Source organism: Somniosus microcephalus, chromosome 34, assembly GCF_052327205.1.
Source record: "Somniosus microcephalus isolate GS21.2 chromosome 34, FLI_Smic_1.0, whole genome shotgun sequence".
NCBI classification, from domain to species: Eukaryota; Metazoa; Chordata; class Chondrichthyes; order Squaliformes; family Somniosidae; genus Somniosus; species Somniosus microcephalus.
Window position 1 is genome coordinate 6,285,894 of NC_141020.1, and position 21,578 is coordinate 6,307,471.

General features: G+C 50.1%; 1 protein-coding gene across 1 annotated transcript in view; it reads right to left on the reverse strand.

The window, feature by feature from the left end:
* Nucleotides 1-21,578, reverse strand: part of dpf1 (double PHD fingers 1) — a 67,632-nt gene that overhangs the window by 16,560 nt on the left and 29,494 nt on the right. Inside the window, exon 8 of the mRNA XM_085973278.1 lies at nt 9,841-9,969. Within this exon, the coding sequence (XP_085829404.1) occupies nt 9,841-9,969 (129 nt within the window). The remainder of the gene's footprint in view (nt 1-9,840; nt 9,970-21,578) is intronic.

Here is a 21,578-nt window from a genome sequence, read left to right on the forward strand (position 1 = left end):
GTGGGAGGGAGAAATAGGAAAGTAATTTAAAAAAAGCATTTTGTGTGCTGTGTGAGAATTTTGACTTGCGATCATTTTCCAAATTCTGCGTCTGTGGGTTACCTAAAAGCCCGCCGCTGTCTCTTCAATTACCCCCGCCCCAGTGAGTTTGCTCATTCCTGCAGCTTCAGTACATTTCCTCGGCGGGCTCATTGCTGATACAGACTCTCTGCCCGTGACCGAAATATAATGAATCGCATCCACTCAATGTGTTCGCTGGTTGCAAATCAGATTAAACATGAAAATGAATTCAGAGCATTAGAACAGAGCCAATCGGGAGGATTAACTCTTGCAACAAGGACACCAATGCGAGATGCCATTTCTTCACCGACCTGCGCCCCTCCCCCCCGCCCCCCCACTCCCCAAGCCCCATCCCTCCAATTCCTCCCAAAGGCATTGATAAACGGAACAATATTCTGGCCGTTCAGTCACATTTCTTCGCAAAGTAAGTCTTGTTGAAAATCACCCTCAGGAAAATGACTTAACTCATGGCTTGGCCACTGATGTACGCAACAGACCAATCGGTGGCATTCACGGCACTCCTGTTTCTTTTAACGGTGTTTCTATCATAAGACCCCTGCGTTGGTCCAATTTTCACGCTCCCTGTACACGGTAACAGCAATGCCTGTTATTCATAAGAACATAAGAAATAGGAGCAGGAGTTGGCCATTCGGCCCCTCGAGCCTGCTCCGCCATTCAATATGATCATGGCTGATCATCGACCTCAACTCCACTTTCCCGTCCAATCCCCATATCCCTCGATTCCCCTAGAGTCCAAAAATCTATTGATCTCAGCCTTGAATATACTCAACGACTGAGCCTCCACAGCCCTCTGGGGTAGAGAATTCCAAAGATTCACCACCCTCTGAGGTAAGGGTATTAAGGGTTTCGGAACAAAGGCAGGTAGATGGATTTACGATGCAGATCAGCCATGATCTAATTGAATGGCGGAACAGGCTCGAGGGGCTGAGTGGCCTCCTCCAGTTCCAATGTCCAAACACTTCTCAACAGAAGTCTGTGATGAGAAGCGGGAACTCGAGCTGATTTCTTCCCCCAGATCAACTGTAAACCCCTCTGCCTCACAAGAACATAAGACGTAGGAACAGGAGGAGGTCATTCGGCCCCTCGAGCCTGCTCCGCCATTCAATAAGATCATGGCTGATCCGATCTTGGTCTCAACTCCACTTCCCTGCCTGCTTCCCATAACCCTCGACTCCCTTATCGTTCAAAAATCTGTCTATCTCCACCTTAAATATATTCAATGACTCCGCCTCCACAGCTCTCTGGGGAAGAGAATTCCAAAGATTGACGACCCTCTGAGAGAAGAAATTCCTCCTCATTTCCGATTTAAAAGGGTGCCGGCTTATTCTGAAATTATGCCCCCTAGTTCTAGATTACCCCACGAGGGGAAACATCCTCTCTGCATCTACCCTGTCAATCCCCCTCAGAATCTTATATGTTTCAATAAGATCCCCTCTCATTCTTCTAAACTCCAATGAGTATAGGCCCAACCTGCTCAACCTTTCCTCATAAGACAACCCTTTCATCTCCGGAATCAACCTCGTGAACTGCCTCCAATGCAAGTACAGGAAACTTTGGTTTATCCGGGGGCTAACTGTCCAAAATGCTCGAGCCACCGGCAAAAATCAGGAGCCGTTTCGTTAGGTTTTTTTCCTTTTCATTGCTTTTTTTTGCCCACCAGTCAGGCTCTGCAAGGTCTCGCTGAAGCTGTTGCTAAGCTACAGAGACGCTTGCAAGGTATGGCCGACTGTTTAGAAGCTAAGCAACAGGGTTTGTTGCCAGATACGGAGCTCAAAATCTCCGTATGTTTCAACATTAGCGCTGGTTTGTCCGGCAGTTTTGATGGGACGGCAACAGCTCGGTCCCGTCGGTGCCGGATATCACAAAGTTTCCTGTATATCCCTCCTTAAATAAGGAGACCAAAACTGTACGCAGTACTCCAGGTGTGGTCTCACCAACGCCCTGTACAGTTGTAGCAGGACTTCCCTACTTTTATACTCCATTCCCTTTGCAATAAAGGCCAACATTCCATTTGCCTTCCTAATGACCTGCTGTACCTGCATGCTAACTTTTTGTGATTCATGTACAAGGACCCCCCAGATCCCTCTGTACCTCAGCATTTTGTAATCTCTCCCCATTTAAATAATAATTCGCTTTTTTTAATGTGGCGCTGTATTCTCTCTTAGCCTGTTACAACAAACACAGCTAAACGACGCGGGGGAAGGGGCTGAATGTCCGCCGGGGGGGGGGGGTTTCTCTCGATCGCTTGCAGTGACCTCGGCGGGAGAGCCGCAGGGAACCCAGGGAAAGAGCAGCCATTTTTCCAGAGTTTCCAGAACCCCCCCTCCCCCCACCCCCGTGGAAATTCGCCTCCATTCGATTTCCCTTAAAAAAAAGATTATTTCCTGCTCTACGACAGTGACCACACTTCAATAATCCAGAGACGTGAGTTCAAATCCCACCCCGGCAGCTGGGGAATTTAAATTCAGTTAATTAAATAAATCAGGAATAAAAAGCTAGTGTGACCATGAAATTACCGCACTGACATAAAACCTTCATTGGCTGTAAAGCTACTTCGGGACGTCCTGAGGTCGTGAAAGGCGCTATAGAAATGCAAGTCTTTTTTTCTTCCATGAGCAACGCTACGGGAGGTTCACCAAGTATCACACTTACTCGCCTGTCACAGATTCCCAGTCTCGCTTTGTCGACATCACCCCATCTGTTATAACAGTATCCTGATCCCAATGAGCAATGCCATATGATATATGTTACATTTTTAATATATTTTACATATATATATATATAAATATGTACCAGTTTCATATCTAGCGTTGCCTCCTGTCCAGTTTTAAACCCGACAGCCTGACTAGAAGTTGCTGAATTGAAAACGAGACAATGGTTTTAAAAATAGAAGTTAATTTTCTTTCTGTGTCTTCTGTGCAAAATCTCCTCCTCACCCAGTGCTTAATCTCTGAGGCAACACATCGCAATGCTCAATGCTAATCTTCCTTTCTATTCTTTACAATGACCACAGCGGGTAATGGTAGCACAGTGGCTATGTCACTGGACTAGTAAGCCAGAAGCCTGGCCGAATGATTCGGTAGACGTTAGCTCAAATCCCACCAAGGCAGCTGGGGAATTTAAATTCAGTTAATTAATTAAATCTAGAATAAAAAGCGAGTGTCAGTAATGGATTGTCGTTAAAAAACCCATCTGGTTCACTAATGCCCTTTAGGAAAGGAAATCTACCACCCTTACCCGGTCTGGCCGATATGTGACTCCAGACCCACAGCAATGTGGTTGACTCTTAACTGCCCTCCCGAAATGGCCTAGGGAGCCACTACAAAGAAGTATATGAAATGGCCTACCTTCACCACACGGACTGCAGTGGTTCAAGAAGGCGGCTCACCACCACCTTCTCAAGGGCAATTAGGGATGGGCAATAAATGCTGGCCTTGCCAGCAATGCCCACATCCCTTAAAAAATCTTAATCGTGACTAACTAACATAGAATTTACAGCACAGAAACAGGCCCTTCAGCTCCACACGAGCCTCCTATCAGCATAACCTTCAATTCCTTTCTCCCTGTTTTATCCAGCTCCCCCTTAAAGGGATCTATGTTATTCGCCTTAACCACACTCTGGGTAAAGAATTTCCTCTTGGATTTCTTAGTGACTATGGCCCCCCCTAGTTCTGGTCTCGCCCAGAAGTGGGAGAAACATCTACCCTATCGAACAATTTTAAAGATCACCCACTCCTAGTGTCTCTACAGAGCGCACAGCCCCTAAGCCCACACCTCCCTCCCACATACCATGCTGAGCGAACACGTTACTGCATTAAGGCAGTGCGGGCATCACTGGAAGCTCTTTGCTGCTGTTACACCAACGATTTGCCATCCATGCCACACGGTGCCCCTTCCCCCCAGTGCCACACTGCAATATAAAGGGGAAAATCCCCCCCACCAGTCGCACGGTGCCCAGAAGCCAGTATTTCATTGGTCCCAGGAGACCTACAACAACTTGCATTTATATAGCGCCTTTAACGTAGTAAAACTTCACAGGAGCGTAAATCAGACAAAATTTGACACCGAGCCTCATAAGGAGATATTGGGACAGGTGACTAAAAGCTTGGTCAAAGAGGTCGATTTTAAGGAGCGTCTTAAAGGAGGAAAGAGAGGTGGAGAGGCGGAGAGTTTAGAAGAATGAGAGGGGATCTTATTGAAACATATAAGATTCTGAGGGGGATTGACAGGGTGGATGCAGAGAGGATGTTTCCCCTCGTGGGGGAATCTAGAACTGGGGGGCACAGTCTCAGAATAAGGGGTCGCCCATTTAAGACGGAGATGAGGAGGAATTTCTTCTCTCGGAGGGTCGTGAATCTTTGGAATTCTCTTCCCCGGAGAGCTGTGGAGGCGGAGTCATTGAATATATTCAAGGCGGAGATTGACAGATATTTGAACTACAGGGGAGTCGCGGGGTATGGGGAGAGAGCGGGAAAGTGGAGTTGAGGCCAAGATCGGATCAGCCATGATCTTATTGAGTGGCGGAGCAGGCTCGAGGGGCCGAATGGCCTCCTCCTGCTCCTGTTTCTTATGTTCTTAGGGAGGGAATTCCAGAGCTGAGGGCCCAGGCAGCTGAAGGCACGGCCGCCAATGGTGGAGCGATTAAAATCGGGGGATGCGCAAGAGGCCTGAATTGGAGGAGCGCAGAGATCTCGGAGGTTGTAGAGCTGGAGGAGGTTACAGAGAGAGGGGGAGTGAGTCTTAAATGGGTTAATGCCTAAAAATAGCAGACAAAGGAACGTTGTACAGGCTGATTAACTATTCAATCCTCAACTTCACTGATTGGAAAATATAATTCCTACCTTATTGGGCTTAGAATACAAAAGCAAGAAGGTAATGTTGGACTTCTACAAGACCTCAGTTAGGCTGCAGCTGGAGTATTGTAGGCAGCTCTTGTACGCCATTATAGGAAGGACATGAAAACAATGGGAAAGGGGTAGTGTATATTCACTAGGTTGTTACCAGAGATGGCCGGCCTCCCACATTCCACCCTATGTAAACTTGAGGTCATCCAAAACTCGGCTGCCCGTGTCCTAACTCGCACCAAGTCCCGTTCGCCCATCACCCCCTGTAATCGCTGACCTACATTGGCTCCCGGTTAAGCAGCGCCTCAATTTCAAAATTCTCATCCCTCCATGGCCTCGCCCCTCCCTATCTCTGTAATCTCCTCACCCCCCCACCCCCCCTCGAGATATCTGCGCTCCTCTAATTCTGCCCTCTTGAGCATCACTGATTATAATCGCTCACCCTTTGGCGGCCGTGCCTTCTGCTGCCTGGGCCCTAAGCTCTGGAATTCCCTCCCTAATCCTCTCCGCCTCGCTACCTCTCTCTCCTCCTTTAAGACGCTCCTTAAAACCTACCTCTTTGACCGAGCTTTTGGTCACCTGCCCTAATTTATCCTTATGTGGCTCGGTGTCAAATTTTTTGTCTTAAAATACTCCTGTGCAGCACCTTGGGACGTTTTACTATGTTAAAGGCGCTATATAAATACAAGTTGTTGTTGTTGTTGACGGTCGCGGTTATGAAGAGAGACTTCAGAAGTTGGGGCTTATTTTGGAGCTGGCAAGGTTAAGGGTCAACCTGAGAAGAGGCCGTCAAGGTTGTGATGGGTTATAAGAATGTAGACCTTTGTCTCTCTAGCTTGTGAGGTAGGCCATTAGGAAGCGAGTTGGGGGGGGGAGTCTGGGTGAATTGCTTTCTTTCCTCCGACCCGCCCCTCCCCCAACTCAAATCCCTTGGCTTTCCGCTCAGTAAACAGCCGGAGGCCAGGGCCAAGACTGATGCCTGGGGAGCCTCGGGCATGAGGCCAGATCATGGCAGTGAGCTTCGGAACACCAACAGGACATGGCACAGGACCAGCTCCGCACACGTCCTGTTTACACCGTGTGTCCTAGTTTAGTGGCTGCATTTCTGGTCAACTTCTCTTCACGTTTGATGTTTATTTTTATCAATATCACTTGTTGGGGGGGGGGTGCGGGGAGAGACCAAAACCAGGGGCCATCGCTATAAGACAGTCATCAATCGGGAAATTCAGGAGAAACTTCTTTCCCCAGAGAGTGGTGAGAATGTGGAACTCGCTGACACAGGGAGTGGTCGAGGAGAATAGCATAGGTTCATTTAAGGGGAAGCTGGATAAACACATGAGGGAGCAAGGAATAGAAGGATGTAAGCTCTGGAATTCCCTGCCTAAACCTCTCCGCCTCGCTACCTCTCTTTCCTCCTTTAAGACGCTCCTTAAAACCTACCTCTTTGACCAAGCTTTTGGTCACCTGCCCTGATTTATCCTTACGTGGCTCGGTGTCAAATGTTTTGTCTTAAAATACTCCTGTGCAGCGCCTTGGGACGTTTTACTACGTTAAAGGCGCTATATAAATACAAGTTGTTGTTGATATGCTGATGGGGTGAGATGAAGAGGGGGGCGGGAGGAGGCTCGTGTGGAGCATAAACACCGGCACGGACCAGTTGGGCCGAATGGCCTGTTTCTGTGCGGTACATTCTGTGTAATTTTTAAGAGGGTGGCTTCATCTTAAAGAACCAGCCAACATTGGAATGTCGATTCCCGGGATACTCATGAAACCACAAATTCTTTCACCTCGCCAAGGCTATAAACAACATCCCTGGACAAGCCTCACACATCTGGCCTTCCATATACTAGCTCTCTTGTTCTGACCTTTGTTCCTTGTGGTATTCAGTAGCAGAGAGAAACAGGAGCAAAAACACAACGAATTAAACACTTTCTGCCATCACTAGCTGACTTTCACATATAAACGAACAACAACCTGCATTTATATAGCGCCTTTAACGTAGTAAAACATCCCAAGGCACCTCACAGGAGCGATTATCAAACAAAATTTGACACCGAGCCACATAAGGAGATATTAGGGCAGGTGACCAAAAGCTTGGTCAAAGAGGTAGGTTTTAAGGAGCTGACCTGAATCAGTCATTCATGAAAGAAAGACTTATGAAATAATACTGAGCGGCCTACAGATGGCGCTGTCCAGGGAGAGTATAAATACTCGGGCACGGGCCCAGCTTGCGCAGGACATTCTTAACAGGAACTAGTAAAGGACACAACTAGACCTCCATGTTGTAAAACAGTTGATTAAAGCTTTGTTTAACGCTTAGACAAAGTGCCGAGTAGTTTTCTTACATCAGTAGGTTTTAAGGAGCATCTTAAAGGAGGAGAGAGAGGTGGAGAGGATTAGGGAGGGAATTCCAGAGCTTAGGACCAAGACAGCTGAAGGCACGGCCGCCAATGGTGGAGCGATGAAAATCGGGGGGGGTGGTGGGTGGGTGCGCAAGAGGCCAGAATTGGAGGAGCGCAGAGATCCCGGGAGGGTTGTGGGGCTGGAGGAGGTTACAGAGATAGGGCGAGGGCCATGGAGAGATTTTCATTTTCTGGCTAGCTGTATCACTATTAGCACAAGCCACCGTGTTGAAAAGAGAAGGGAAAGGAGAAGGTGACATATTTCCACACTGCGGTCAAACTCCGCCATCAATCATCAGCTGGTCGGCCCAAACAATCCTCACAACCAAGTTCCCGAGCCAATCGCCCGGCGAGTCGCCAGACACGTTTCTTGTTGACGACCCAGGGGTGATCGGATTTTCCCGAAGTTGACATAAGCCCGACTGTAAATTATTATCCACTGTAAAAATCAATACTTTGGAGGATTGTGCAAATCACAACTTAAAAAAAATAACTAATTGACACGGCTTGCTCTGGTGCCTCAGTTGGCGAATGCACCGCCTGGCGTGATGCCGAGCTGTTCACACCGGGAGCTGCCGTGAGCCAGTGCCGGGTCTGTACTGAGTGAGCTGGTGGCAGCAATTAGCCTCAGTACCTCTGAGTTAGAGCTGGAGCAAATCGGCCAGCACTTCTGTCCAGCGATTCACAGGAACAGGAGGAGGTCCATTCAGCCCCTCAAGCCGGTTACACAGTAACAGGAGGAGGCCCATTCAGCCCCTCGAGCCTGTTACACAGGAACAGGAGGAGGCCATTCAGCCCCTCGAGCCAGTTACACAGGAACAGGAGCAGGCCATTCAGCCTCTCGAGCCAGTTACACAGGAACAGGAGGAGGCCATTCAGCCCCTCGAGCCTGTTACACAGGAACAGGAGGAGGCCATTCAGCCCCTGGAGCCAGTTACACAGGAACAGGAGCAGGCCATTCAGCCCCTCGAGCCAGTTACACAGGAACAGGAGGAGGCCCATTCAGTCCCTCGAGCCAGTTACACAGGAACAGGAGGATGCCATTCAGCCCCTCGAGCCTGTTACACAGGAACAGGAGCAGGTCATTCAGCCCCTCAAGTCTGTTACACAAGAACAGGAGGAGGCCCATTCAGCCCCTCGAGCCTGTTCCGCCATTCGGTGCGATCAACGGCAGGACTCCTTCTGCAAAGTGTGGCTGTTGGAGACAGGATTGGGCTCGCCTGTGGTGCCTTCCATGGTCGAATAGCCTGCGGACGCGCACTCTCTAAATTCACACCTGCCGAATGGCAGGCTGGGTGGGGTGTTGGGAGAGATGTATCCCGCTATAAGGCAATGACTTCAGGAGAGAGGGGGGGGGAGAGAGAAAGTCGGGAGGAGGAAAAAGTGACCAAGTTACACAACAGCATCAAATCCTCTCCTTGTGCATCTTTTCTGGACCAGTGTTCTCACTAGAGCTCAAGAGGCATTAAACTGAGGCCCCGTCTGCCCCCTCAGGTGGAGGTAAAAGATCCCACGGCCACTATTTCGAAGAAGAGCAGGGGGGGGAGTTCTCCCCGGTGTCCTGGGGCCAATATTTATCCCTCAACCAACATCACTAAAAACAGATGATCGGGTCATTATCACGTTGCTGTTTGTGGGAGCTTGCTGTGCGCAAATTGGCTGCCGCGTTTCCTACATTACAACAGTGACTACACCTCAAAAAGTACTTCATTGGCTGTAAAGCGCTTTGGGACATCCTGAGGTGGTGAAAGGCGCTATAGAAATGCAAGTCATTTTTCCGCGCACTGAGCGATGCCAAGATGTCAAAACAGGGCAGCTCGCATTGAGTCACTGAGTGTAGACATCACCAGGGAGATAACATTGTCCAATAAGACAGAAAAACACGGTGGCCCAGGCCTTCATTGGCACATTCTAAAACACGGCCTGCAGAAACGCACGTCACGTCTTATCCCAGCTCCTACATCACAACAGCGACTACACTTCACAAAGTACTTCATTGGCTGTAAAGCGCTTTGGGACGTCCTGAGGTGGGGAAAGGCGCTGGAGAAATGTGAGTCTTTCTTTCTTTTGCCTCGCACTGTCCTCCTGTTTGTCACTGAGTCGCACCTGCCCTCCACCCCATCACAGACCTCTCCCATTTGTTCTTTGTTCTTTCCTCCCATTCCCCCCCCGCCCCTCTCAATCCCTTTCGCTTTCCCCTGGCTCGACACCTGCTTAAAAAACTGCTCAATCGCTAACTTCACCCGGCTTTCTGTCCTGAAACCGTTAACTCGGTTTCCTCTCCCTCTCGACAGGCCGGCCGAGCGAGCGTTTCCCAGCATTTTCTGAGCTTTTGCAAAAAATTTTTTATTGCAGCTTGGCTCCTTCCTGGCTTCCGAGGTCTCTCCTTTGCGTCCCGGGTGCGAGGAGACAGACGGAAAGGCCCGTCTCCGGTTCGGAGAGGATGCGGAGGGAGAGGAGAAAAGAAAAAAAAACTTCAACAAGTGCTGCAGTAAATGGGGAAACAAACTCACCGGAACGCCCGCAATCCGCACAGGATATGAGATCTTCGGGACACCCAGTCTTCTTGTTCCCAGAAGTCCCACCCAGGCAGAAATCGCAATAGGTGTTCGGAATGATGGATCCATCAGGAGCTTTCCTAGCTGGGGGACATTACGCAAGAATCAATATGACGGAGAGAGATGCAAAAAATCTTCTTTCAATCCCCTGAGCAATGGAATATCCTCTGCTGCTCTCTGGACACACTTTTCCAGCCAAGAGGGGAAGAGCCTCACAGAAGAACTGGCGAGCGTACACCTTCCAGTGTAAGAGTCCTTTAGCGGGCTGCAGGGCCCGCTCGGAAACGGGCAGTGCTGCCCCCCCCCCACCCCGCTCCATAAAGTCAGTGGAAAGTTTCTTTCCTCCCCCAACGACCCCCCCTCCGACAGTGCGAAGATCTCACTCGATTTGCAAGTGAGATGGGCTTAGTGGGCAGCTCTCTGTCTCTCTCTCTCTCTGCCTCCGAGTCAGAAGGTCATGGGTTCGAGTCCCCACTCCAGGGACTTGAGCACAAAATCTCGGCCGACACTCCCAGTGCCAGCGCTGAGGGAGCGCCGCACTGTCGGAGGTGCCGTCTTTCGGATGAGACGTTAAACCGAGGCCCCGTCTGCCCTCTCGGGTGGACATAAAAAATCCCATGGCGCTATTTCGAAGAGGAGCAGGGGGGAGTTCTCCCTGGTGTCCTGGGGCCAATATTCATCCCTCAACCTACACCTAAAAACAGATTATCTGGTCATTATCACATTTGTGGGAGCTTGCTGTGTGCAAATTGGCTGCCGCGTTTCCTACATTACAACAGCGGCTACACTTCAAATTGGCTGTAAAGCGCTTTGGGACATCCTGAGATTGTGAAAGGCGCTATAGAAATGCAAGTTCCTTCTTTTCTTTCTGGCCTCACACAGGGGGAGGCGGGGGGGGAACGGGCTTGGTGTTTAAGATCTCGGAGTCGCGGAGATTTCCCCCTGGAGGGATTGAGCGAGCTCCTCCCTGGCTGATGGAGATGAGTGTGCCACGCAGTGTTGGTGCCGGGCCAGGGCGAGCCGGGAGGTCCTCGCTCGGAATCCCAGTCTGTGCTCCAGTTACACAGAATTTACAGCACGTTTACCATCAGTGCCTGGCCCTCAGACACCAACCGTTATAGCAGTTGCCAACTTCTTTATTTCGGAGTCCTGATGCCATACTACATGAGACGGACGCACCCGAGGGGCATCATTCACCCCTTCTTATCTTATCTGATCCACTACACAGAATTCACAGCACAGAAACAGGCCATTCGGCCCAACTGGTCCGTGCCGGTGTTTATGCTCCACACGAGCCTCCTCCCACCCTTCTTCATCTCACCCCATCAACATATCCGTCCATTCCTTTCTCCCTCATGTGTTTATCTAGCTTCCCCTTAAATGCATCTCTGCTATTCATAGAAACATAGAAGATAGGAGCAGGAGTAGGCCATTCGGCCCCTCGAGCCTGCTCCGCCATTCAATGAGATCATGGCTGATCATCCAAATTCAGTACCCTGTTCCTGCATTCTCTCCATATCCCTTGAGCCTTAAGAAATATATCCAACTCTTTCTTGAATATATTTAATGAATTGGCCTCTACTGCCTTCTGTGGTAGAGAATTCCACGGGTTCACCACTCTCTGGGTGAAGAAATTCCTCCTCACCTCTGTCCTAAATGGCTTAACCCCTTATCCTTAGCCTGTGACCCCTGGTTCTGTACTCCCCCGCCATCGGGAACATCCTTCCTGCATCTAGTCTGTCTAGTCCTGTTAGAATTTTATAAGTTTCAATGAGATCCCCTCTCATTCTTCTAAACTCCAGCGAGTATAAGCCCAATCGACCCAATCTCTCCTCATACGTCATTCCTGCCATCCCAGGTATCAGTCTGGTGAATCTTCGCTGCACTCCCTCCATGGCAAGAACATCCTTCCTCATATAAGGTGACCAAAACTGCACACAATACTCAAGGTGTGGTCTCACCAAGGCCCTGTACAACTGCAGCAAGACATCCTTGCTCCTGTACTCGAATCCTCTCGCTATGAAGGCCAACATACCATTTGCCTTCTTAACCGCCTGCTGCACCTGCATGTTTACTTTCAGCGACTGGTACACAAGGACACCCAGGTCTCGTTGCACTTCCCCTTCTCCCAATCTATTGCCATTTAGATAATAATCTGCCTTCCTGTTTTTGACAGCAAAGTGGATAACCTCGTATTTATCTACATTATACTGCATCTGCCATGCATCTGCCCAATCACCCAACCTGTCCAAATCATACTGGAGTTTCTCTGCATCCTCCTCACAGCACACACGCCCACCCAGCTTTGTGTCGTCTGCAAACTTGGAGATATTACATCTAGTTCCCTCGTCCAGATCATTAATATATATTGTGAATAGCTGGGGTCCTCACCTCACTTCAACCACTCCCTGTGGTAGCGAGTTCCACATTCTCACCACTCTCTGGGTAAAGAAGTTTCTCCTGAATTCCCTATTGGATTTATTAGTGACTGTCTTATATTGATGGCCCCTAGTTTTGGTCTCTTTTCACAAGGGGAAACATCTTCTCCACGTCTACCCTATCAAAACCCTTCATCATTTGAAAGGCCTCTCAGGTCACCCCTCAGCCTTCTCTTTTCTAGAGAAAAGTGCCCGAGCCTGTTGAGCCTTGCCTGATAGTTAGAACCTCTCAGTTCTGGTATCATCCTTGTAAATCTGTTTAGCACCTTCTCCAGTGCCTCTATATCCTTTTTGTTAGCTGTTAGGGGGGAGTGGGAGGGGAGCTATAATTTGCCTCAGTATCCTTACGCTGGGTTGGGGGGGGGGGGGGGGGGAGGAATTGAGTTTCCGCTTCCGGCCGCTATCCTGTGATTTGTGCTGGAGGTTGTGTGCGCACACTCAGCCAGAGGAAGCTTGAGCTGTTTCAAAGTGTCTTTAGTTGGGCACTTCAGGCCAGGACAGAACTGGACTGAGCGGTGTGATGCCTCCACAGTGCAATAGCCTACCGCGCAGGCAGACTCGGTGGGGTACTTGAGGGGCTCCTGGGAACCCGTACCCCCAACACGAGTCTTCGGGAGAGGAAGGGGAGACAAATTGGAACATCATTGGGGGCAAATCCCTTGCTCGCCCGTTCTGCCATGTATTCTGGCTGGGTTGGCGTTGGCTTGCGTTCTATTTGATTGGATATTGGGAGTTTAAATTATCCAATCAGTTTGGGTTTTCTTGCCAAGCCTGTTGCTAGGTGAAGTTGCTTTCCAAACATTATCCACACCATTCTGACTTGTGGAGAAAAACCTTTACCCGCCCTTGGAAAGTTCTGAGGAAAAACAGAAAAATAGACGGGGGTGAGATGTCGCACGAGTTGACGTGAATGGGGCTTGGGATCACGTTATACACACACACACCGTGTCCATAACAAGCGCTGACAGGGCAGGTATTGCACGGTTAAGATGCAGAGTGAAGCTCGCACTTTATTCTGCATTATTAGTGTCAGCTGAGGCACAGTGGGCAGCGCTCTCTCTCGCCTCTGAGTCAGAAGGTTGTGGGTTCGAGTCCCACTCCAGGGACTTGAGCACAAAAAATCCAGGCCGACACTCCCAGTGCAGTACTGAGGGAGTGCTGCACTGTCGGAGGTGCCGTCTTTTGGATGAGACATTAAACCGAGGCCCCGTCTGCTCTCATGGGTGGATGTAAAAGATCCCACGGCCACTATTTTGAAGACGAGCAGGGGAATTATCCCCAGTGTCCTGGGCCAATATTTATCCCTTAATCCACATAACAAAAACAGATTATCTGGTCATTTATCACATTGCTGTTTGTGGGAGCTTGCTGTGCGCAAATAGGCTGCCGCGTTTCCCACATTACAACAGTGACTACGCTCCAAATAAGTACTTTATTGGCTGTAAAGCGCTTTGAGACATCCGGTGGTTGTTGAAGGCGCGATATAAATGCAAGTCTGTCTTTTTTATTAGAAGACCTAAACTGCTCACGTGAGCCATTGTAAAATGACCTTTACATCCCACTGCAATACAAGCAAACAATAGAAGCCTTTCAGTCCATTCCGACACAGTATCACCATGGCGATCAGAGAATAAATCACACAGGGACCATTTCATTCAAGCAAAGTCACAGTTTATTGATAATGATGTCAAGGGGGGGGGAAAACAAAATCAAAAGCAAATCGCTCCCTTGCAAGGTTTGCCGTTTCAGTGCTGGTTCTGTGGTAACTTTTCTATCAAATCCCATTCAATAGAGTGAGTCCAATTTTGGGGCTTCTTCGAAACACACTCATTCACGAGTCAACATCTCGCTCTCGACGAATCAGGTGCAAACATCCAACCTGCGCGAGAAGCCATTAAACATAACAATCCCACATTACAACAGTGACTACACAGTCAAAGTACTTCATTGGCTGGAAAGCGCTTTGGGGTTTCCTGAGATTGTGAAAGGCGCTATAGAAATGCAAGTATTTCTTTCTTTCCTTCTTTCTCTCTCTCTGTCTGTCTGTCTGGCTCGCGCTCTTTGTCTGTTTCTCTCTCGCTCTGTCTCTCCGTCTCTCTCTCCGTCTCCCCCCCTCGCCGTCTCCCCCCCTCTCTGTCTTCTCCCCCTCTCCGTCTTCTCCCCCCTCTCCGTCTTCCCCCCTCTCTCCGTCTCTCCCCCCGTCTCCCTCCTCCCCGTCTCTCCCCCTTGTCTCCCCCCTCTCTCTCTGTCTCCCCCATCTCCCCCCTCCGTCTCTCCTACCCCCCTCCGTCTCCCCCCATCTCCGTCTCTCCTACCCCCTCCGTCTCCCCCCCATCTCCGTCTCCCCCCTCTCCCCGCCTCTCCCCCCCGTCCGTCTCCCCCCTCTCTCCGTCTACCATCTACCCCCCTCCGTCTCCCCCACCCCACCCCCCGTCTCTCCCCTCCTCTCCTCTCCGTCTCTCCAATTCCAATACATGGCCAATGCCCCACAGTTTGAGGTCCTGGGAGGGAGTCTCACGACTGTACAAACACCGTGAAGGTCATTTTATAGAAACAGAGGAAAGGTTAGCAGCACAGAGCAGGTCAGTGAGCGTGTGAAGGAGGAGAGGCCAGGCCACTGTCTTTGTGGGAAGATCCTAAAAATGCTCTTATATTGCAGTGGAGCCACCGGGATCCCCGAGCATTGGACTCACTCAGTCCATCAGCCGAACCGAACTGGTATAGATGGGTCGTGGCACAGCCAGTCAGTTTTGGATTTGGTTTTCTCCATGCTCTGCGAGACCGGGGCCATTAATCAACAACAACAACAACAACAACAACTTGTATTTATATAGCGCCTTTAACATAGTAAAACCTCCCAAGGTGCTGCACAGGAGTATTTTAAGACAAAAACATTTTTTTGATACCGATCCACAAAGAGAAATTAGGGCAGGTGACCAAAAGCTTGGTCAAAGAGGTCGGTTTTAAGGAGCGTCTTAAAGGAGGAAAGAGAGGTAGCGAGGCAGAGAGGTTTAGGCAGGGAATTCCAGAGCTTAGGGCCCCGGCAACAGAAGGCACGGCCACCAATGGTTGAGCGATTATAATCAGGGATGCTCAAGAGGGCAGAATTAGAGGAGCGCAGATATCTCGGAGGGTTGTGGGGCTGAAGGAGATTACAGAGATAGGGAGGGGCGAGGAGGCCACGGAGGGATTTGAAAACAAGGATGAGAATTTTGAAATCGAGGCGCTGCTTAACCGGGAGCCAATGTAGGTCAGCGAGCACAGGGGTGATGGGCGAACAGGACTTGGTGCGAGTTAGGACACGGGCAGCCGAGTTTTGGATGACCTCAAGTTTACGTAGGGTGGAATGTGGGAGGCCAGCCAGGAGTGCGTTGGAATAGTCAAGTCTAGAGGTAACAAGGGCATGGATGAGGGTTTCAGCAGCGGATGAGCTGAGGCGGGGTGGAGACGGGCGACGTTACGGAGGTGGAAATAGGCGGACTAATCAGGACCGATAGTGTTCTCAGTTTGGGTTCGGACTCTGGGGGAAAATAAAAGCGTCCACCCAAATCCTTGCTCTCTCCTTTCGCCTTGTAGATGCTGAGGGACCTCTGGCGTATTTTCAACAGTGCAGCTGAGGTCGTTTGTCACGCACGCACGCACACACACCCGGGAGCAGTCACCACCTCCCAGTGTCCCTTGCAAAGTACCTCGAGATGTTTCATTATGTGAAAGGAGCGGTATAAAGAGAATGCCTCTCTTTTGGTTGGTGCCTGGCCCTCAGAAACCAACCATTATTGCAGTTGCCAACTTCAATATTTCGGAGTCCTGATTCTACAGTTCATGAGACGGACTCACCCGAGGGACACCATTCACCCCTTCTCATCTGATCCATTACACAGTATTCACAGCTCAGAAACAGGCCATTCGGCCCATCTGCTCCATGCCGGTGTTTATGCTCCACACGAGCCTCCTCCCACCCCCTCTTCATCTCACCCCATCACCATATCCTTCTATTCCTTTCTCCCTCATGTGTTTATCTAGCTTCCCCTTAAATCCATGCTCGTCGCCTCAACCATTCCCTGTGGTAGCAAGTTCCACATTCTCACCACTCTCTGGGTAAAGAATAAAGAAATCCGGAATAAAAGAACCTTTACTTTCTTCCCATCCTTTCATCGACCTGTCTCTCGAGTGAGATTTTACCTCCACTGCCCTATAGAATGACCATTCCACGTAATGATCACTCTTTGCATGAACTTCTTCCTGACGTATGTCTCAGGTTCTCAGTGATTTTAATGCTTTGTTTTTGTTTACACCAAGATTCTTTACCAGAAATGTCCCTCCAACTTAGGTGCAGCTCCAACAACACTTGAGAAGCTCGACACCATCCAGGACAAAGCAGCCCGCTTGATTGGCACCCCATCCACCACCTTAAACATTCACTCCCTCCACCACCGGCGCACCGTGGCTGCAGTGTGTACCATCTACAAGATGCACTGCAGCAACTCGCCAAGGCTTCTTCGGCAGCACCTCCCAAACCCGCGACCTCTTCCACCTAGAAGGACAAGGGCAGCAGGCGCATGGGAACACCACCACCTCCAAGTTCCACCTCCAAGTCACACACCATCCTGACTTGGAAATATATCGCCGTTCCTTCATCGTCGCTGGGTCAAAATCCTGGAACTCCCTCCCTAACAGCACTGTGGGAGCACCTTCACCACACGGACTGCAGCGGTTCAAGAAGGCGGCTCACCACCACCTTCTCGAGGGCAATTAGGGATGGGCGAGAAATGCCGGCCTTGCCAGCGACGCCCACATCCCGAGCATGAACAAACAAAAAAAAAGAGTCAGCGCCTTAAGGAAAAGCAGGGAGATGACCGAAGTGAAACAAAACAAAAGCCACGTCTTGTGGTATAGAAGCTGACGGGAGATTAATAAATTAGAATTGATCGCACGGTGCCAAATGAAAGGAGGAGTGTTGACTCCCCCCTAAAAAATAAAGCACTGGAACACCTCGATCAGTAGCATTACAGGCCCTTCCATGGCTGGAACAGGCGGGGTTTTAAAATATTGCTGGTGGATGGTTCTTATACAGCGCTCGAAGTAGAATTTATAAACAGCCTCTCCTGTTTGCTGCACTGTGTTGCGTCATTTGCATTCAGCATCAGAAGACTGATGCATTCCCTCTCTCTCTCTTCCTTTCTCTCCATCTCTCTCTCCCTTTCTCTCTACCCCCTCGCTCCTTTTCTCTCTCCCCCTTTTTCTCTCTCTCCCCTTCTCTCTACCTCCTCTTTTTCTCTCTCCCCTTCCTCTCTTGCTCTCCCTTTCTCTCTCTCGCTCGCCCTCTCTCTCTCTCTCTCCCCTCTCTCTCCCCCTCTCTCTTTCCCTCTCCCCCTCTCTCTTTCCCTTTCTCTTTCTCTCTCTCCCTCCCCCTCTCTCTCTCTCTCTCTCTCTTTTCTCTCCCTCCCTCCCCCTCTTTCTCTTTCTCTCTCCCCCTTTCTCTCTCTCTCCCTTTCTCTCCCCTCTCTTTCCCTTTCTCTCTCTCCCTCTCCCTTTCTCTCTCTCTCCCTTTCCTCTCTCTCTTTCTCTTTCTCTCTCTCTTTCTCTCCCTCCCTGCAGAAATTATTCAGAATCTCGCCTCAATTGATAATCACCCCAGGCTTCCAGCAGTGCTCTCCTGTGTTTATACAAGGTTTTTGGGCGTCTCGTTGTTCAGGGCTAAGCAAATCGTTATTTATTTCTTGAAAGACACGGTGTGAACGAGGATCATTTCTGAAGAAAGGGGCTGAATGTCATTTTCCCCCTTTGCTTTATAGGTTCCTCCTCCCCACCTCCTTCCCTTCCCCGCTGACTAGAATTGCGAGCAGCTTTGACAGGAAGCCATTAAACAGGCCTCCCCCTAATTGAAACTATCAAATGGACTGAGAAATATTAAGCCTACGGCCTTCGCTTATATTTTCCTGGGCTCGAGATGAGTGGTTGCCGTGCCAACCGAATAACCAGGGCAACAAAGCAATCCCATTTCTTTCTCAGTCTCTTTTTAAATAGACGAGGGAGAGAAAAATAATCCACTCTGGCTTTTTGATTTCCAACCCCCACCCCGCCCCCCCAATCTTCATTTTCTCTCCTTAATGTCGCAGCCTAATCTTCTTCAGCGAGTGCGGAGGTGAACAGGCCGAAGCCTTTGATTGCCGCCCACACTCTGCGGGCGAGTAACGGGAACCAACGCTAAGTATGTCCTGGCATTAGTTGGTTTTCCATTCCTGAAGAAAGAAAGACTTGCATTTCTATAGCGCCTTTCACCACCACCGGACGGCCCAAAGCGCCTTACAGCCAATGGAGTACTTTTATTTTGAAGTGTGGTCACTGTTGTAATGTGGGAAACGCGGCAGCCAATTTGCGCACAGCAAGCTCCCACAAACAGCACTGTGATAATGACCGGATCATCTTGGTTTTTTTTTTAAAGTGTTGGTTGAGGAATAAATATCAGGGCTGGCCCAGGACACCGGGAATAACTCCCCCTGCTCTTCTTCAAAATACAGTAAACTCTTGTTTAACCGGCACCTAATCAACCGGAATTCTTTAATAAGCGGCAAAATAGATAACCGGTAATCTTGCCGAATCCATCCATTTTTCATTTTTCCGAGTCCAAGTTTCCCGTGGTGGCCTGGATAAAAGTTGGCAGTGGACATTGTGCATGTGCTGCACAATGATATGATCAATGAACTAACACAATGAAATAACGTAGAAGAACCTGAAACCTCTGGATGCAGTTAGTCACTGGTTTTTTATTTTTTTTGTGTTAAAAATGGCCTCTCTCTCTGTTATCCGGAATTTTTAATCAACCGGCACCATCCCGGTCCCGTGGGCGCCGGATACAAAAGAGTTTACTGCAGTGCCCGTGGGATCTTTTACGTTCCCTTGAGGGGGCAGACGGGGCCTCGGTTTAATGTCTCATCCGAAAGGCGGCATTAATTAAAAGTACTTCATTGGCTGTCGAGCGCTTTGGGACGTCCCGAGGTCGTGAAAGGTGCTATAGAAATGCAAGTTCTTTCTTTCTTTCTTCCCCCCGCCCATTATGAAGGTTTCATACACCCCTTGTTACACCTTGCCAAAATCCGAGCAGGCAGAAACACGGCAATGATAGGACAGTTTAGGAACACAGGAACAGGAGGCCGCCATTCAGCCCCTTGAGCCTGTTCCGTCATTCAATGAAACATAGAAACATAGAAGATAGGAGCAGGAGTAGGCCATTCGGCCCCTCGAGCCTGCTCCGCCATTCAATGAGATCATGGCTGATCATCCAAATTCAGTACCCTGTCCCTGCTTTCTCCCTATATCCCTTGATCCCTTTAGCAATATATCCAACACCTTCTTGAATATATTTAATGAATTGGCCTCCACCGCCCTCTGTGGCAGAGAATTCCACAGGTTCACCACTCTCTGGGTGAAGAAATTCCTCCTCATCTCTGTCCTAAATGGCTTACCCCTTATCCTTAGACTGTGACCCCTGGTTCTGGACTCCCCCGCCATCGGGAACATCCTTCCTGCATCTAGTCTGTCTAGTCCTGTTAGAATTTTATAAGTTACAATGAGGAACACAGGAAGAGGAGGAGGCCATTCAGCCCCTCGAGCCTGTTCCGCCATTCAATGAGATCATGGCTGATCTGCGACCTAACTCCATCTACCCGCCTTTGGCCCATATCCCTTAATACCTTAGAACGGGACACTGCACACCACGAATTCTAACAGGAAAGCGGAAAGGCTCGGGAATTATTTTAAAACACAACGGGGGGAGAAATTGGGTATGTAGCGCCACCTGTTAGCGCCTAAAGAGGGCAGTCAGTGGGTGTAGTGCCACTGGCCGCACCTTCCGCGATATTCAGCGGGGGCGCTAATGGTGGCGTTAGCCTGTTGCGCTGCGCTGCCACCGATGACGTCATCGGTGTGCGCAGCGCCCCATTCGTGCCCCGATCTCGATATTTGGTAGTGAACGCCGCTGTAGCGCCGTTCGCTACCCGCGCCCGGTTCACGGGGCCTTGCTGTGCCGGCAGTGGCGCAAGTTAAGGTGGAGGTGCGGGGTGGCCGCTTTTTTCGGCGGCCGCCTGCCAGCACCTCCGTCCCTGGCCTCCTGACCCCCCCCCCGCGGCATTGCCAGCTGTTTCCCGAGAGCCCGGCACTTCCCCTCGGCGCCGGGCTCTTTTGCCGGCACTCGCGATCGGGGATCGCGCTGTTGCAGGCCCCTCCCCCTTAACAATGGGAGGCAGGCCTGCAGTACCGCAGCGTGCCGTAGCGTGTGGCGCTGCAGCACGTTGCGCTGCGATATTCAGTTTCAGCGCCCTAAGAGGTACGCGGAACGCCTCGAGCCTCGCCCCGTCTCCCTCTAGGGGCGCTGAAACTGAATTTCTGGCGATCAGTATTACTCCGTACGCTGCGCAAAAATCAGCGCCCAGGTGAGCTTGGCGCCACTTTGGCGCTTCAACCGAATTTCTAGGCCAACAACTTGCATTTATATAGCGCCTTTAATGTAGTTAAAAAGTCCCAAGGAGTGATTATCAAACAAAATTTGACACCGAGCCACGTAAGGAGGTGCGAGGACAGCTTGGTCAAAGAGGTGGGGTTTAAGGAGCGTCTTAAAGGAGGACAGAGCGGTAGAGAGGCGGAGAGGGTTAGGGAGGGAATTCCAGAGCAGCCTATAGGTTGGTATAAAGATGGAAGGAGTGGTCTTGTTGCGGCCTGTCTGACTGATAATCAGCCCGCGAACCCTTCCACTACTTCACACTGTTCTCCAAAGGTGAAGATATGAAAACAACACTCTTCATTGTCACAGCATCAAACAAGCCTCCTCTCCCAGCGGAGCTCCCCACTATAGAGGCAATGCCAGTCTGGTAGTCTACATACAGACTCAATTGGTCCCAGGTCCAAGCCCTGGTCTCTGTTAAGTCAGCTGATCTCAGTGGCTGGTACACTTCATGCTGCATTCCATAGTCCCTCAGTTGCTGGACTCCGCTCCCAGCATGGAGACTCACACAGACTGGACAATCAACCACGGGGTGCAGCACACCAATTTTCCGGCCATTGACTTTAACCGGTCAGACAAATCGGGAGCACCGTGAATTGGGCGCACTGACCCCTGCCCAAATCTCCGATCCCTGCTCCCATCAGGTAAGACTCCCACACCAGGGGAGGGAGGGTGGGGCTCTCGCACAGTTTCAGGAGCCTCCCCCCACCCCCAAGGCTAGGAAGCGAAAAAGCAAACAAATCAGCCAGGATTCC